The sequence below is a fragment of the Suncus etruscus genome, chromosome 13 (genome assembly GCF_024139225.1).
Source record: "Suncus etruscus isolate mSunEtr1 chromosome 13, mSunEtr1.pri.cur, whole genome shotgun sequence".
Classification (NCBI taxonomy): Eukaryota; Metazoa; Chordata; class Mammalia; order Eulipotyphla; family Soricidae; genus Suncus; species Suncus etruscus.
Genome location: NC_064860.1, coordinates 27414560 through 27433584, shown reverse-complemented (window position 1 = coordinate 27433584; position 19025 = coordinate 27414560). Strand labels below are relative to the sequence as shown.

The following is a 19025-nucleotide window of genomic DNA, read 5'->3' as shown; positions in this document are numbered from 1 at the left end:
ATATAATCTTCATAAGAAAGCCTGCCCTTTTTGAGTAACACCATTTTAGAAGTAAACTGAGAATTAATTCAACTTTTTTTTAAAATAAATTGAGAATCCTTAGGCCAAAAAGATGTGTTTTTTTCCTAATACTGGAAAGGTCATATATGAAAAATTTAAAACAGGGACTGGAGTGGTGGTGCAAGTGGTAGGGTGTTTGCCTTGCATGCACTAACCTAGGACGAATCGCCGTTTAACCCCCCAGTGTCCCATATGGTCCCCAAGCCAAGAGTGATTTCTGAGTGCATAATCAGGAGTAACCCCTGAGCATCAAAGAGTGAGGCCCAAGGGGCCGGGTAGGTGGCGCTGGAGGTAAGGTGTCTGCCTTACAAGCGCTAGCCAAGGAAGGACCGCGGTTCGATCCCCTGGCGTCCCATATGGTCCCCCCAAGCCAGGGGCGATTTCTGAGCACATAGCCAGGAGTAACCCCTGAGCGTCAAACGGGTGTGGCCCAAAAACCAAAAAAAAAAAAAAAAAGAGTGAGGCCCAAAAGCCAAAAAACAAAAAAACAAAACAAAAATAAACTCAATACAGAGCCACTAATTTTGATTTTGAAGATTATAATAATAAAAATATGCTGTATTCATAAAGATATTCTTGTTATTAAATATTTATTTCAATTAAGACATAATAGAGTTTATGACAAAGTTGGCTAACAACATTGAAAATATATAATATTAATATTATAATTAGGTTTTACAATTTTCCATAATACGTATAATCTAGGCAGAAATGCTGTATGTAGTGCAAAGAAGATGCACAGCAGAAGAATGGCACATCACAATTTTTATAATCTATATCTGTTCTGGTTTTTTTAGAACCATGTTAACCAATGTTTAATCTTCTTTTGGTTTATGTAGCTGTATTAATACGTACTAAAAATAAGATGTTAGGGTTTATAGATTATATACTAAAATTATCAAAAGAGGTATATATTCTCCTGTTAGTAAAATGTTATCTGTCACCTAGTACCAGGACATAACATTTTACTAAGATCTTTTTAAATCTGGACATCTGGAAAACCAGCACCTGAGTTAACATCACAAGAGACATATTAATTATTTATCTTTGTGAACAGAACATAAATATCAGCTTTTGGCAAATCTGAAATTTTGCCCTGAAAACCAGACCTCAAAAGTGAGATAATAAGGCATTTAAAGTAATTTGCATTATAAACTTTGCATACTTGGAAGAATTTATCCCAAGTCTATATACACCCCGAACATATATCCCAAGTTTGTTTTTCATGGTCATTTGATAACATAAAATGGGTTTCAGCAGCAATAAACAAGCCTTACCAAATTCACAGAGAAATTGGAAGACAGAATCTCAGAAACTTTATTATTTAATGTACTGAAAAAACAAGTCCTAGAACTGCCTTTATAACTGGAAAAAAATGTAGAGGGGATCAATTCAGCTATGTTACTACTTTAGTATCTTAATCAATTAGAAAAAGTCTTTCAGATGGCTGATGGCCAGACCAGAGTCAGGAATTGTTATCAGGGAATTTCCATGAAGCCATTAGAATTTTGTTTTCTTGGTTTCCAGGTTGATTGCATCGCCTTTGGTATGAGAGATCTGATTACTTGCTGCTCCCTGAATATCTTCTGACTTCACAGGAACATAGTAGTAGCCCATGATAGAGAAGATCAGGCAGACCACCAGAAGGAGGCAGGAAAACAAAATGAATTCAGCCCACTGTAGGAACAAATTAAATACATGAAAAGAATACAGAAGACCTGGAATTAAAAGGATCGTCATAAGATTAGTATTGGAAAGAGGCAAAGTCAGAGTTGTTGTTTAGAAAAGTTTGTTAGAAAATTGTATTCACTAACTTATCCTTACTTTTCACAGGGTTAGTATTTCCACTTACATGAATATTTTCCTGACAAAGTTTGTATATACCTAACTCATTACAGCAATGAATAGACAATGTGGGAAGATAAGGTAAGTATTTGGAAGGAAAATCTTAAGTAGACACAAACCCCCGTTTTTTCTCAGATCCATACCTGTACCAGGCCACTGAACTGTGCCACAACAAGAACAATGATATTCCCAACTGCAACTGTCAATAACCAGGCTGCCTGAAGAACAGATTTCATACTGGTAGGAGCCTAGAGAAAACACAATTTTTTGAGTAAACTACTCACCACAATACCTACATGCCCCCATGTATTCATTCAGAAAACTTTTCTTAGAAACTAAGCTTCCAGATTCTAACTTGTTCTGCTAAATTTAGCTATGACATCAACTAAGGATTAACAGAAATAATAAAATGAAGATTTTATTCATATACTTTAATTTATTTTATCACATAACCTCCATTAAGTCCTAAGAGATAAGTTCTATTATTGTTATTTTCTACATATCTAGCATTAAAAAGATAATAATTTTTCTTTGCTTAATGTTATACCAGATTGAACGGCCAAAATTGCAAGAGAGATAGTTTGATTTAGTTGCTAGATCACAGAAGTGCAGATCTTTATTAAGGATCATATATAAGGAACCCCAAAGATAAGGAACCAAATATTATGGTGGTATTGGTTGTGGTCACATATCTATTTAAGACAGTGTCAAGGATAAAAAATTCACCATCCCCTTCAGCTTTATTTTCTACTTGCATAAACCTACCTGAGAATAAGAAAATTCAAGACCTGTGACTGAAAACATGACCTCTGCAGCTGTAACCAAGGCATATTGTGGTAGCTGCCATAAAATAGACATTTTGTTGGTGGGTATATCTTCCATCTTCCAGGCCTGAGGACCTTCACTGGTTCTCTTAGTAAGGAAAGAATAAATGGGCTTGTCAACACACTGAGTAAATATTTATGAATTTTGATTTATACCCAACTACTCTGTTTTATATGAATCCTTTTGTTACTTAAAAATGAGTCACTTTTACACAATTTAAGCATTCTGAAATTACTTTGGATAATATTGTATAGTAGTTGACATAATATTTGATTTCTATTATATAGTATTTGATAGTATTGAATAGCCAAGATTCTATCAAATATTATTGTTGACAGAGTACTAAAATGGCAGGTAAGATTGATTCTGTAATTTAGAGTCTCACCATTTTAAACTATTAGATATTTTGATCCTATATAAAGTAGTATCTAAATTATATAATCAATTTTCATAAAGATTATTCATAAAATCTTATTCAATTTTCAATTCAATCCTCATTCAATTATCTGCATATTATGTATAAATTAACTGCATACTTCTAATCATTTCCATTTAAAGTTTTATTTTAAGAAAATTATTTGAGCTGGAAGAATTGCTTTCTTAGAAATCTTTAAATATTTTCTTGATTAATGTTTAAAATTCTGTAACATATAATACCTGATATTCTCAATATAATTATTGCCATAATTTTCCTTACTAAGAACAAGCACCACAGCTGTTCCTAATGTACCAGGGGGAGGCATGTAGTGCCTGGAATCAAATCTAGGCATCCTTCTTGAAAAACCTGAGCACTAACCCTTTGAGCTATCTTTTAACCTGTTTTCACTTTTGACTTATTTGCTTAGCATAATCACTTCAATTTTCATCCACTATGATATACAAGAAAAAGTTTTTTTGATTGAGAATGTAATTCAGTTGTAGAGCACTGCTCTTGCATATGTGAGGTCCTGTGTTCAATTCCCAGCACCACAAAACATTTATTTTCATTGCTTTTAATAGCTTTTGAATTCTTATATCACATTTTTATCCAGCTGTCCACCAGTAAACATTTGGGTTACTTCCATGCCCTGGCTATTGTGAATTATATTTCATAGAAGTGTATACTTATTTTCCAATAAGTGTTTTTATGTACTTTGAGTAAGCATCTAAGTGTCATTGTTATATCACATTGTTTCTATCTTTTTTGGGGGGGGGGCACCCCGGTGACACTCAAGGGTTACTCTTGGCTATGCACTCAGAAATAGCTCCTGGCTTTCCCAATAAGTGTTTTCATGTACTTTGAGTAAGCATCTAAGTGTCATTGTTATATCACATTGTTTCTATCTTTTTTTGGAGGGGGGGCACCCTGGTGACACTCAAGGGTTACTCCTGGCTATGCACTCAGAAATAGCTCCTGGCTTGGAGGACCATATGGGACACCGAGGAATCCAACCACGGTCCATCCTAGGCTAGCGTGGGCAAAGCAGATGCCTTACCACTTGTGCCACCGCTCCAGCCCCTTTATCTTTTATTTTATTTTATTTTTATTAATTTATTTGTTTGTTTTATATATATAATTTTTATTTTGACCATATTGGCTTACATATCTTTCACAGTAGTATTTTAGTTACATATTAACATTGAATCAGGGAAATTCCCATCACCAAATTTGCCCTCCCTCCACCCCTGTTCCCATCCTGCCTCCCCTATCCCCCACCCTGACCCCCGGGCTGCTAGAATAAGAGGTCCCCTCTATGTCTAGCTAACTACTTAGTGATCATATATCTGGTTGGTCCTAGTATTTTTAAGAATTCTCTTTCCATATAAGTTGTACCAGCTTATATTCTCACTAACGAGTCTCTGAGAGTTCCTTTTTCTACAACCATAATGCTGTTTCCAATTTTTAGACATGTAAAAAAATCTCTCTGAGGAAGTAGATGATATTTCTTTGTGTTTACATTTTGCATTTCACTAATAAAAAGTGAAGCTAAATTTTTCCATGAGCTTGGTCATATTTTACTTAAATTTTATATATTCAAATTTCAGAAAAAAAGGATATTCACTTTTCTTTCTTCCCTTTCCTTTATGAAATGTGGTACACTTTAATAGCAGTGTGTGCCAGATATCAGACACTTTGGTTATGACACCAGACTCAAATGGCATGGAATTGTAATTGATATAAAAAATGGCTTTGGTAGTGGAGTTTGAAGCCTCAAACACTAAAAGATGACACTCTAACACTAAATCATATCACTGGCTCCTCAAAGAGGTGCTTTATATATATATATATATAATTTTGAGATAAATCTAAAAATAATCAGAGTCCCAGAAGGCAAGAAAGAAATTCCTTATAAAGGGGTCAGAGAAACAGCACATGGGGCCGGGCGGTGGCGCTAGATGTAAGGTGCCTGCCTTGACTGCGCTAGAGTTGGACGGACAGCGGTTCGATCCCCCAGCATCCCATATGGTCCCCCAAGCCAGGAGCAACTTCTGAGCGCATAGTCAGGAGTAACCCCTGAGCGTTACCGGGTGTGGCCCAAAAAACAACAACAACAAAAAAAAAAAAAAAACAGAGAAACAGCACAGTGGTAGAGCATTTACCTTGCATGTGGTCGACCCTCGAGGGACCCAGTTCCATTCTCGGCATCCCAAATGGTCCCCCAGCCTGCCAGGGGTGATTTTTGAGTGCAGAGTCAAGAGTAACTCCTGAGCGCCACTGGGTGTGGCCCACCAATCAATCAATAAATAAAGTTAAAAAAAGAAATTCCTTATAAAGAAGGAATAATCTCTCTCTCAAAAAAAGAAAAAAAAGGAATTAGTCTGAGAAGTTTCCAGAACTGGAGGGTGCATGTGTCCACATCCTGGAGGCCTGATAAATATCAGCTAATGGTGATCCAAATAAAAACATTCCAGACACATGTTAATAAAAATGACTAAAGCCACTGATTAAAATATGTAGCATCCTGACTTGATCACTAAGACAACTGCTTTTGATGGATCCAATTAATTGCTCTCCAAATTTGTATAAAGATTTGCTGGACCCGTGGGACACTTTTCTCGTGGGTATTTCTGGGGGGGGGGAGAATGTGCAAGTTAACACAAAACAAAGACAAACAATAAACACAAGACAGACAAAGAGACACAGAGACAGAGAGAGAATGGGAAGGTTCCGTTTATTAAGACAGCATAAGCACCTTAAATAGGTTATAGACTAGCAAATATGGGCAGGAGAAATATTCATGATAACAGGAGCTATTAAATCACAGAAAAATGTACAATAAGCTGTCAACATTCCTTTCTCAGAAAGGTCAGGATGTTTCCAAGGTCTCCTTGTCACAAGACAAGTAAGACCCTCAAGCCTAGTAAAACATCTATAATTGTTTTACTGCCTAGAGAAATTTGCTTCAGGTAAGTTTTCCTAACAGTAGTTTCCTTAGCTCTGACCTTACTAGAACTATTTGCTTCAGGTAAGTTTTCCTAACAGGACATTCCTTAGCTTTGACCTTACTAGAACTATTTGCTTCAGGTGAGTTTTCCTAACAGGACACTCCTTAGCTCTGACCTACTAGAACTTTGACTCCTAACAAAGATTAGCATTTTCTATGATATTGATGACAAGTTATCATATTTGTTATGCTAATAGATAATTTTTCAGGAAGCTAAGATACTCTCATATGAAGTAAATCAAGAAAACATGAATAACTTTATTTCCTTTGATTCTTACAGCAATGAATGAAAACAATGTCTCCCATGACCCTGGACTCTATTGGTACTGCTGATTTTATATCTTTTAACAATCTCAATTGAGACTTTAGTAGATATTCCAAAATCATGGCAAATAAAGTCATTTTATACTAGAAATAAGTATGTGGTTCTAAGTGCAGTCTTCTTTGAATCTAGGGAACATAAAAATGCAAGTAGATATATATATATACACATAAATAAATGTAAATATATGTTGAAATTGAGAGTAGAAATGGCCAGAATCTACTTACATTAGTAATAATAAACAGATAAGCAGCACCAGAGTCTAGAAGACCCAAATCCAATGAAAAGTTCTTATCTTCTGTTCTACAGAGTACTACAGGGTATCTGAAACAGGACAAGTTTAATTGAGATCAAATATCACAATTTAAAATTTTTTTTTCATAAAGACAGAACTAAATATCTAAGCCAAAGCCAATGACAATAGAATCAAGAGTCGTAAACTTTAACAATCTAAACGTAAATGAGCCTGTTATACTGGCAGGCCAGGGGGCAAAGGAAGGTGGTATATAGGATGCAGGATGCACTCTGGGTTCATTGGTGGAGGAAGTCAACACTGATGGTGGGAATGGTCCTGACTTACTGTATATCTGAAATTCAACTATGAAGGACTTTGTAGATTACAATGGTTTCAGTAAAATAAAGTTTAAAAAATTTTATTGAAACCATTGTGATTTACAAAGTTCTTCATAGTTGAGTTTCAGGCATAAAATGTTTCAGGACCAATCCCACTACCAGTGGCAATCTCCCTCCACTAATGTTCCCAGAGTACATTCTATATGAACACCAACTAGCCTGCCAGCATAATAGGTCATTTTAAATGTTGTTTGTTAAATTTTGGGTCTCATGACTTCATTGTTGTTGACTCCGGCTTGAATAACATTTCTAGCTCCAAGTTAAAGAGTTAACCTATCTCTCTTGATGTTGAGTCTAAACTTGAAAATACAGGGTTTTTTTCTAAAGAGATAAAATCTAGAAATTCATGTTAGGTTTTCCTGCCTCAATCTTCTTTGCTTGTTTGTTTGTTTTTTATTTATACTTAACTAAACAAGGCATAAAATAACCTTCTTTTGACTTTAAGTGCATTTTCTCACGAAAGCCTTATTATTTTCCAACTAAGTCTTATGAATTAGTTGAACAGTGTTAACTAGTAACCTTAGAAAGATAAATATAAATTAATGAGGAGCTCACCAGAGATGCCAAAGTGTAGGAATAAGATCCAATAGTAAACTTTTCAAACCTCCCAGAGACACCCTCATTAACTACACAGTTGGACTTTACAATGATTGTGATAAAATTATATCTGAGCTTAATAAAAAGAGAGACCGAGGGAAGAAGACTAAAAACAAAGCAGTACATGTGTACTTTCATTTAGTTGAAACATACCTAATCCCTCCATCTATATGCAAAAGAAGTACTCAAAATATTATTTGATTTTGTTTAAATAATTCTCTTACTCTCCTCCTTGTACAAATCTGTATTCAGATACACCATAGTCTTCTTCAATACTGAGAGAGGTATCTTCATCCAGGGAGATATGAATTTTTTTATGCAAAGAGTTAATAAACCTAGGGCAAAGACAGTATTACAAATAAGACACATTCTTCCATAAGGTGATACCTTATAAAAGATTAGCATTCTTGTTTTGTTTACCACCATATCCCAGTTTCTAAACAGTTACTGGCATAAAGAATCTTCATGATAAATGCTTTTAATTGAAAGAACTCACATGTAAGAGTTAATCAGTAGTATTATTCTCATTCCTCTTACTGTGGTATTACTTTTTTTGTAGTCCATACTTCTATCTGAGCTATAGTTGGGATGGATACTATCAAGACACTATCAAAACAGTCTGGACTACTTCACTAATCTTCTTTCCTCTCTTATGATTGTAGTATCCATCAACTAAGATTAATAATAAAAAATAACTATTCAATGAATAAAAACTGGGTGCTGAAAGGAGGAAAAGTGATATGTATGATGTCCCTTTGGTAACAATATTGCAAATCACAGTATCTAAAAGAAATGAGAGAGATATAGAAAGAGAAGAAAAATATCTGTCATAGAGGCAAGCAGCAGGGAGGGTATGAGGGAAACTGGGGATATTGGTAGCCAAAATGTGCACTGAATAAGGGATGGGTATTGAACCCTTTATGACTGAAACTCAATCATGAAACTCAAAAACTTTGTAATTGTGCATCTCATGATGATTCAATTAAGAAATATCTTTAATTTTTGAAAAATGAGAGACTTGTCCTATAATTAAAAAAACCTATAGAAGTATTTGAAAAAAATCTAGTCATATATAAGTATTTACATAAAACTTTATCTCCTTACGAATAAATTTTGTTCTAATTTATGAAAAAATTAGACTACTAGTTCTAACAAGTCAACATTGTTCAGGGTCTGTAAATAATCCTAGGTTTTTCTAGAATCATCTTTTTAAGTCTTCTGTTGAGCCCCTTTGAATCCCTTACCCTTCTAGATGAATTTTTGGCACATTTATATTTCTTTAGGTTTTGCCTTAGTCTGTAACTCATTCTCACTGTTGTTCTTCTTAATGTGTAAACTTTAGATCACTCTTTTCTCATAATTACCACAGTTTATCCTTTTTGGAGGTTGCTACAGTTCTCTGATACAAAGGAATCCTACCTTACTTATTTTGAGCTATTTGCTTGCTATAAAGCATACTGAAAAGCAAATTAATATCACTATTTAATCCTTTAACAATATTACACTGTTCATTTAAAGAACTATCCTATAAAATTCAGTTTTCAACAGCAATCACCTAATTTTGAGGTCATAGGCATGTGCATCTTATTATTAACATCATATTTCTGACACAGAGGGCGAAAGACTTCTTAGAAGCCAATCTCAATAATAGTCCCAGGTTGTCTGGAAGACCTCTAATTGTATCTGGGTTCAAAGAAATATTTCTAACTCCAAATGCCTTACATGTTCTATATGATGATTCCTCTCTAACTTATAATAAAAAAAAATCTCCAGAAAAGATAAAATGGGGTAATTATTAGATGAGAGAAGAGTGATCTAAAGTTTATAAATTTATAGGAACAACAGTGAGAATGAGTTACAGACTGAGGCAAAACCTAAAGAAATATAAATGTGCCAAAAATTCATCTAGAAGGGTAAAAAATTCAAAGGGGGCCCACCAGAAGACTTAAAAACAGATGTCTTTATTTTATTTTAAAAAAAAGAAATGATTCTAAATTGGCATTGTGTTTTTCAGTTGCTGTATTGCTTTGTGATGGTAGCATACAAGACCTATAAAATGTGAAAATGCCATGTATTGACTGTGAGTCATATCTTGGAATTATTTTCTTTGCTGTCTAAATATTTTCTAGACTCATCAATAAGGCTGAAAGATGAATGAGAAGTTGTCCAGTCCAAACCTCATTTACAATTTAAGGCCAGTAATAGGCCAAATAAAATTTGTATATATGTATTTATTTAATAAAGAGTAATTATAAAATTATAATAAATTATTTCTTGAATGTGAAAAAAAAGATAGATAGTTCTAGAAAAACCTAGGATTATTTACAGACCCTGAAAAATGTTGACTTTTTAGAACTAGTAGTCTAATTTTTGCATAAATTAGATCAAACTTTATTTATGAAGAGATAAAGTATCAGTTTTATGTAAATACTTATATACAACCAGATTTTTTCATTTTTCTTCCTCTCTAACTTAACAATAACTTATAATAAAAACTCTAACTTATAATAAAAATAATTCTGTTTTAAAACATAGTAACAATAAGAGATACTCATTTTCAACAATAATCTGCTTGTTTGTAGATTTCTCACTAGTGATAGAGACAAGTATTCTTGCGAACAGCAGAAGAAAAGTGTGAATTGGAGCACAGAGGCACAGACACAGGGTCATCTTTGAATATTACAATAGAGAACAATCCCATCTGACTCAGTATTCTGGAAAATGCTTTCTTATAATCATGACCCTGACATTCTAGAAATGTCCCAATATAAGATTAGGAGACTGTTAAGTCTCTTTATCTGAAGCTCCACTGATCAGGAGCTTCAAAAATGGTCTGAGATCTCTTTGGCATCCAAACCTCACAGCTGTCATCCCATTCATTGTTTCATTTTCTGCATTCTTCACCTACAATCAAAAGGAAAAAAGAATCATAGTTGACATGAAGATCTAATAATTAGAAAATTTTGTCATCAGGCATTTCCTTCCTGAGATGAGCCAGACATTATACTCTAAGACAATAATTTTAAAACTATAACTTTCTACAACTTACCATCATGGTAGAAATATTTTTTCCACTTTCTCGAATTATCAGACTGTACCAGTTCTTCTCTTCCACAGAATGTTCAGTGCTGATAGATGAATTATGGTATTCCAGTTGGAAATGGAATATCTGGCCTTTTGTTTTCAGATGAAGTTTGGAATAGGGTGACATTTTCTGTAGAAATAATATGACATATTCACCTTCTACCCTATCTATAAAATCACAATCATATGACATCTCAGGATACCTGACGTCATCAAATATTTCAGTATTACCCTTTAAGCTAATAATTTTATTTATAAAAATATATCATTGTAGGGTCAGAGCGGTGGCAGAAGCAATGGGGAGTTTGCCTTTCATGCACTAACTTAGGAGAGACCACGGTTCGATCCCCCAGGGTCCTATATGGTCCCCCAAGCCAGGAGCAATTTCTAAGCACATAGCCAAGAGTAATCCCTGAGCATCATCAGGTGTGTTCCTTCCCCCAAAAAAGCAAAAAATAATCATTGCAATAATTATGTGTATATGTTAGATTATGAGTAAATATATATCATAGAATGATATATAATAATATTCTTAAGGATCAAGTGCTATAATTAAATTTTAATAAACTAATATTCACAGAATGGAATATAATGTGTTTATTAAAATAATTTCTCCAGGGGCTGGGGTGATAGCACAGTGACAGGGCATTTTCCTTGCATGGGGCCAACACAGGATGGACATAGGTTCGATTCCCGGTATCCCATATGGTCCCCAGAGCCTACCAGGAACGATTTCTGAGCATAGAGCCAGGAGAAATCCCTAAGTACTGCTGGATGTGACCCAAAAACTAAAAAAAAAAAAATTCTCAAAATGTCATCTAAGATGATGCCTGGAAATATTAAGAAAATCTCAGAGTCGATGTATTATAAAAAGTTTGAATATCTTTATTAATGTACTAATTTACCATATTTTCTGGTGTATAAGACGACTGGGCATATAAGATGACCCCCTGTTTTTCCTGTTAAAATATAGGGTTTGGGCTACATTCACCTTATAAGACTACCTCTCTTTTAATGTACACCAAATGGAAATTAAAAACGTAAGAGAAAGAGTAGAACTCTCAAAGATTAACAGTATATACTTAATAAAGATAGACTTTGGAGTGCCAACAATCATTTTACATTTGTCATTTGTAGTGAGTAACAGTGGTTTTTAATTGTGATCTACATTGAGAGCAGGAAGAGGGGGCTCCTCCAAGAGCAACTGCCTGAAGTGCAGTGATTAATAGGACAGTTAGAGGGAGAGAGGGAGACAGAGCACCTCTTCTGCCTCTGGGAAAAGCTGAACAGACAACTGAGCACTGAAAAGCCACATACCCAGTGGCTGGATGAGATGCGGCGCTTGGTAACTCAGCTCCTCTGTGTGCCCTGAAAGATGAATCAGGACAAGAAGAGGACTAAGTGATGGCGCCTGGCAGCTGATGAGATACGTCAGTAAGAGGGGGGTAGATCACTTGTCCTGAACTTGAGTAAGTTTCAGCATGCCTTATACTGATGTGTAAGACAACCCCCCAACTTTTAAGAAGTTTTTTCATGGGTTAAAAAGTTATATGCCAGAAAATATGGTACATAAAATTTCAAAATTAATATTAATCTTTTAATTTTAAGTATTTCTAATTAAATGTTCCATTGTAAATAATAACATTAATTTTATTATTAAAATTTTTAATATTCAAAATACTTCACAAAATATATATTTATAGTGATGAAAAAAGGCAAGTCAATATTTACATTGTCCCCAACAGTAAACATTATATACATAATAATTAACCTTCAAACTACTTAAAATTTTATACTTATTGCTGTAATTGAATTAGTGAATCTGAGTTTTAGTTTAGAATTTAGGTAGTGGCAGGACCAGGATTAGAACTAGAGCAGTTTGACTCGACAAGAACATGTTCTCAATCACGACATTAATCTGCTGCCTTGATGCATATAATGTAATTGTGTTTGAATTCATTCAGGTTCATATCTCACCTGAAAGGATTTGATGGACTCTGACAACAGAGAATTGTTTTTATCTCCCAGAACTTTCACTTTCACTTCATCATCTGCCAGATTTAAGACTTGTAGGAAAACCTCTTGTGGACCTGCCCGGGGAGAGGCCATTTCCTTCAAACAGAGAATCATCAACAAATAAACCAACCATTAAAATAGAGCACGTATTTCAATCTTATTTCTGACAGACTAGACCACTGATTCAGGATACATTTTCTTTACTCAAAGAAATATCTAGCTTAGAAAACAATAAAGATAGCTTGAAAGGAAATACCATTTTAATGGAATAATAATTCCCTTTGTATTTAACTATGGTCTCATTTATATAATTTCTTAAATAGCAGCTATATCATCTGCCAAGAATATTTATTTAAATATCTGGTAACACATTAAATAGATCTGTATCCCATAATAAATCACTAGAGACCTTTTTTTTAGTTACCAGATAATTCTCATCCACTGCTAATGGGGATATTGACTGCCTCAATCCCTATGGAAAACAATATGGAGATTTCTCAGAAGATACGAATAGAGCTTCTATACATTTCAGTGATTCCTCTTCCTTAAGTCTACTCTCAAGACACAGAAGTATTTATTTGAGGGGCAGGAGCGGTGGCACAAGCACTAGGGCATTTGCCTTGCAAGCGCTAAAATAGAACGAACCACGGTTCCATCCCCCAGCGTCCCAAATGGTACCCCAAGTGAGGAGCGATTTCTGAGTGCATAGTCAGGAGTAACCCCTAAGTGTCACCAGGTGTGGCCCAAAAACTAAAATAAAATAAAATTCTATAAATAAATCACAAAATCTGTTTTATGATAATGTTTAGGGATTCCCTTTACATTGTACTTTGAAAAAATGTTGGTGGGTGCTCGCTTCAGCAGCACATATACAAAAATTGGAATGATACAGAGATTAGCATGGCTCCTGCGCAAGGTTGACACTCAAATTCTTGAAATTTTTTGGTGGCAAGTGGACCTTTTTTGCACTATTGTTTTTGGTCTATATCTATTCACAAATATGTATTATACATGTTCTGTAAGACAAGCACTATGATAGGGCTTAGGGAATTAACAATGATACCAGAAAGGTGAACAAGATAGGCCTGATCCTGCCGTCATTGCAAATTAAGATCTTGATACTTACATTAATTTTTATCTCTACAGCTGCTGCGACTGCAAATGCCAGACATGCCAGTATCATACCAACAGCCATTTTCCTAAGTGATCTACAGAAGAAAGATAGAAAAATGACATGTAGACTTTACACCAAAAGAAAAAAGTATCCCCTGCCTACCATTAAAAACTTCCGATTTGGCTCGTTACTTTTGAAATTACATTTTGAAATTCTCCTGACAGATCCTTTTGTTTCCATGTATTCAAATTACATAAATTGTTTTTTATATGCACAACATTTCCCCTACCTCTACCTTTATTTATTATACTTTTTCTATTAAGTATACTCTAATAAAAATAATATAATATGAGTATATTTGTGGAACTCATACCACATCCCAGAAGTAATTTATTATTACTTTTTTTATTTTCTCCTTGCTATTGGGCAGCAGGAGGGACTCTCCCTTCTCTATACTTTTCTGACATGTTGCTTCCTTTCCTAGGATACTCAACATATTTTACCTTGTATAATAATTGTCCTTGCACATATTGTAGTTGCTTTACTAAACAGTAGAGTCCATGAAGGAAAGATTTATAGTTAAAGTCTCAATAAATAAGTACCAAAAGGTCATGGTAAGTTACTAGGAGGCAATTACTAATAAGCAGGCATTAGAAGGTGCTTGTAAGGTCCTTGGTCAAACCTATCAGGAGTAGTGCTTATCTTACTGCATAGGTGTAGGATTCTGGCACCAGGTCCCCTGACAACTGCACTGCAAGGGTGGGTAAGGGTCTCTTCCAGTCCGTGGCCTCCAGGCCAGACCCAAGAAAGAGAGGGAAGACTGTGAACCACAAACCACTCACAGGGAAGCATTGTCAGAGCCATGAACTTCATTTATTGAAGGTAGGGACTAGGCTTTTAAGGGTAAACTTTAGGGGGGAAACAGAATGTGGGTAATACAGTATAGACATTACAGCAACAAGTTGGTATGCAGAGACAATAGTCACAAGGTACATGGCATCATTGCTTTGGATGGTATGCAAAGGTAGCAGTTATAATGCCTATGGCATCATTAAATCAGGAAGCAAGTAAAGATAGCATAGCAATGTCCATGCATCATTAAATCAGGAAGCATATAAAGAGATCGGTTGCAATGCTTGTAGCACTGTCAGCCTAGATAGGTTCTTTGACCTTTAGACTTTCTCCTGCACTCAAAACAGCAGGGACACAAGTCTCTAAACAGAGACTTTCTTTTATATTCAAGGCCAGTTTGCAGAAATCTCCTTATTTTTCGGCCTCTCTGCCCACACATGGGTGGCAATAATTAGAGACAATTATATCCTCTCACTACTTGTTTTATTGGCACAATGAGAAATTTAAAGGAACTATTTGTCATCAAAGACTAGGTATTTTGAAAAAACAAAAGTTACCTCTTGGTTAAGACACCTAACCTCCCTTCATCTTAACTTTCCCTGAAACTTGAACATATTTTTTATCATCAGTTTGCAGTAAAAGCTTTAATTATGTACAAAAATAAATAAACAGATATTATACTGTTAAACATGCATTTATAGAAGAAAAAACTGACAAACCAAAATAAATTACCATTAATCAGAAAAATACTGATTTTAAATCTGTCAAACTGGGCAAAATTTAGTCAATTTGGAGCAACAAATGTATAGTGAGGACTTACGAGAAATTAATTCCACACTTGGAAATCAGACGATAAATGACAAGGTCAAACAGTGGGATGAAGATAAGAACCAGAAAGGGATTTAATACCTATAATGCCAGGGTAAAAGAGATTAGTTAAAATGTTCCTTTATCAAGAGTGTGAGCAAGTTCATATTTTCTCACATATAAACACACTTTTGTCATATTAATTACAGGATGTCCCCACACTTGCTAGGCCATTTAAAACCAATATTCTATTTCACTTAGTTTCCAATTTCTCAAATAATTGATTTTATGGCAAACCTATTTTCTGTTTTGTTTGTTTGTTTGTTTGTTTTGGCCATACCTAGCAGCAAACAAGAGCTACTCCTGGTTCTGCACACGGAAATTACTGCTCAAGGGCTCAGAAAACCATTTGGGATGCCAAGGATGGAAGAAACCCAGGTGGGGCACATGCCAGGCAAATGCCTCACCTTTGTAATATTATTATGGTCCCCTGAAAACCTGTTTTTCTGTCAATCTTAAGATAGCTCTACACTCCCATTTTTACTTGCCCTCTACAGTTTCACAGCCCAATCAAATAAAATCAAATAATAAAATAAAACGAAAAAAGAAAAAATTATAAATTGCTGAACAAAGGTTAAAAAAAAATAAGAGAAACTAGAATCCTAAATAAATAAGAGAATCTGACTTCATTGCTCACACAAGGTCTTACATTTTCTTCTGCAATATGTTAATTGTACTACCTGACATAGGATAAGGGAGCTTCATAATTATACTTTTCCTGTAAAGTCAAATTCATTTTTCTGAAGCTGGGCACAACTATCTACTTAACAAAAGATGTGAAAGAGAAGCATAAGCTTAAGGAGAATATTGTCATCTCTTGTAGTCATCTATTGCATAAGAGGAAGAAAAAAAATCAAATTTTGGTTGATATTTCTAAAGTTACAGATAGAGATAAAGAAATAAATTCCCTTAATGCTAGAGAAGACTCTTACCTGCATTTGGTCAGGTTGAAGAACAAAAAGACCCTGAAATATAACAAATTATCTTTAGATAATTGCTTAACAATAAATTAAAAAAGAGAAGAAAAGTGTAGATCAACAAGCTTGTTAGTTAGCAGATAAGTTAAAAGCCTTCTGGTCAAGACCTGAGAGATAACAGCAGATAATATAGGTTGCCTTACACATGGCCAACCTCAGTTTGATCCCTAACACAACATAAGCTGCACCTTCTGAGCACCGACAGAACTGATTTTTGAGCACAGAACTAGGGGTAAGCCCTGAGCACTTTCATGTGTGGCTCAAAAACTAAAGTCAAACAAACCCAAAAATGTATGCTAATAGAGAAAACACAGTGGAGGTTGCCAAAGGCACTGTGAAGGAAGGGAGAAATGGATGAAGAGGATCAAAGGTACATACAGCAAATATAATAGAAGTTTTAAGTCATGGGGCTATCATGGACAGTTTTATATTACAGTTAGTAAAACTATTTTATGTTTGAAAACTCTTAGAGTAGATCTTAAATGTTTTTTATCACAAGGGGCCATTCCTGTATACAGTGGATAGTGTTCTTGGCTTGCATGTACCAAACTTGAATTCAATCCCCAGCATCACATATGGTTCCCAAGTCCACCCAGAATGATCCCTGAGCAGAGAGCTAGGCGTAATACTGAACACTGCCAAATGTGGCCTAAAAACAAACAAAAATAGAAAAAAAAAACAATCTTCCCAAATACAACACTTAAGTTCTATGATTCAAGGATATCACCTTATTTTTAATAGGATGGAGGGAACAGGGGATAGGATTTTCTGTATAAGATAACTTACTGAAGGCAAATAGCACTAAGTACACATTTCTTTTTACTTAACTGCACTATGTTTTTCTTAATATGATAGAAAATAGTGGGCATGTATTATTAATCTTAGTAACTACATTTTTTAGTGATAATGTGACAGACAAGATACCATGGCGAAGTCTCACACTTGCATAGTGTTTTCAAAGTAATTCTCCAAAGAAAGGATGAAAGATAAACATTGAAAATGAATTATGCACAACTAGAGGAAGGAAAAATTATTTCTGGCCAGCTCCAAATAGATGGGCTAAATAATATATTGATATTATTTCATCTTGCATGCCTTAAAATGGATACAAATAAAAAATAATGCAATAGTAGAAGATGTAGAATAATTTAGAATAGAAATAAAATTGCATTTGGCCAAGAATGGAAACTTAAAAGTGATTTTTTTAAAAAGTTTACAACATTACCAAGTTTTTCATAATCCATGTACAATACATTCAATTTTAATGTGGGGGAAAGAAAGGGGACCTTCACTTACTGCTAGATGAAATGTCAATTGGTCCAGCCTTTGTGAAAAACAATATGGGCATTTCTCAAAACACTAGGAATTAAACTCCCATTTGACCCATCAATTCCAATTCTTGGAGTATACCCTCAAGGCTCAAACACACAGCAAAGAAAAGTTATTTTACCAGAACCAACAGCTAAAAAGTACCTCTCATAGAGGCAGGCTGAGGTGGGAGGGTGAAAGGGAAGTAGAATCTGTTAAGGGATTGTTGAAACATTATATATCTGAAACCCAATCATAAATAAAGTTATTCACAGTTACTAACTTTTCTAAAATTCCACTTCAGTTTTCTGCTTTGTGCATGCCTGAAATATAGGTCCTAAATATAAAAGCATCACTCAAACTAGCCCTGTGCTACCTTGAACAGGCTTTGATGGGAGTAAACAGTACTATCCCTATACTACTTTGTTGTCTAGTATTTAAATACTTCTATATGTACATTAAAACTTTCCCATCCTTGTCATTTTTTTTGTTTGTTTGTTTGGGGTTTTTTTTTTTTTTGCTCTTTTCTTTTTGTTATGTTTTTCTTCTTTTCTTTTCTTTTCTTCTAAACAGAACCACATAACTTGAATCATCTTGTTCTGCCTCATAAATTGAGGGGGGAGAATATGGATGGTACCAGAACCAAACAGTCATATGAACATTGAGTAGAAATTAAAAAGGATCAGACTTAAACACCAAACCCAAAGTCAATGACCACAGAATCGATAGCCAAGCTTCAACAAGCTATACACAGAAGGGACCAGTTATTCTAGCAGTTCAGGGGGCAAAGGAGGGGAATGCTGGGGACTGGGGTAGTGGGAGGATAACACTGGTGGTGGGAAAACCCTTGATTCAATGCCCCTAGTATCTCAAATATTACTTTGAAAGATTTGTAATTTGCGTTGGGCACAATAAAAATTATTTTTAAAAAAATTTCCCATCCTTTGTCTTTGATTTTTAAAGATTAGATTTGGGCTTTTAGTTTTTGTTTGTTTGGTTTTGGTTTTTGGGTCACACCCAGCAGCGCTCAGGGGTTATTCTTGGTTCTATGCTCAGAAATCACTCCTGGCAGGCTTGGGGGACCATAAGGGATGCCAGGA

The 19025-nt window shown here is 34.8% G+C and overlaps 1 protein-coding gene and 1 pseudogene across 1 annotated transcript in view; one reads left to right on the top strand and one right to left on the bottom strand.

Annotated features, from left to right (window-relative positions):
• Positions 1-583: 583 nt before the first annotated feature.
• SLC15A2 (solute carrier family 15 member 2) overlaps positions 584-19025 on the bottom strand; it is a 45061-nt gene continuing 26619 nt past the window's right edge. Inside the window, exons 12-22 of the mRNA XM_049785891.1 lie at positions 16573-16605; positions 15594-15682; positions 13934-14015; positions 12769-12903; positions 10757-10921; positions 10565-10611; positions 7932-8042; positions 6705-6801; positions 2671-2817; positions 2049-2153; positions 584-1737 (exon numbers count right to left, since the gene is read on the bottom strand). Coding sequence (XP_049641848.1) covers positions 1561-1737; positions 2049-2153; positions 2671-2817; positions 6705-6801; positions 7932-8042; positions 10565-10611; positions 10757-10921; positions 12769-12903; positions 13934-14015; positions 15594-15682; positions 16573-16605 — 1188 coding nt within the window. The 3' untranslated portion in view covers positions 584-1560. The remainder of the gene's footprint in view (positions 1738-2048; positions 2154-2670; positions 2818-6704; positions 6802-7931; positions 8043-10564; positions 10612-10756; positions 10922-12768; positions 12904-13933; positions 14016-15593; positions 15683-16572; positions 16606-19025) is intronic.
• LOC126026873 (uncharacterized) lies at positions 13656-13751 on the top strand (annotated as a pseudogene).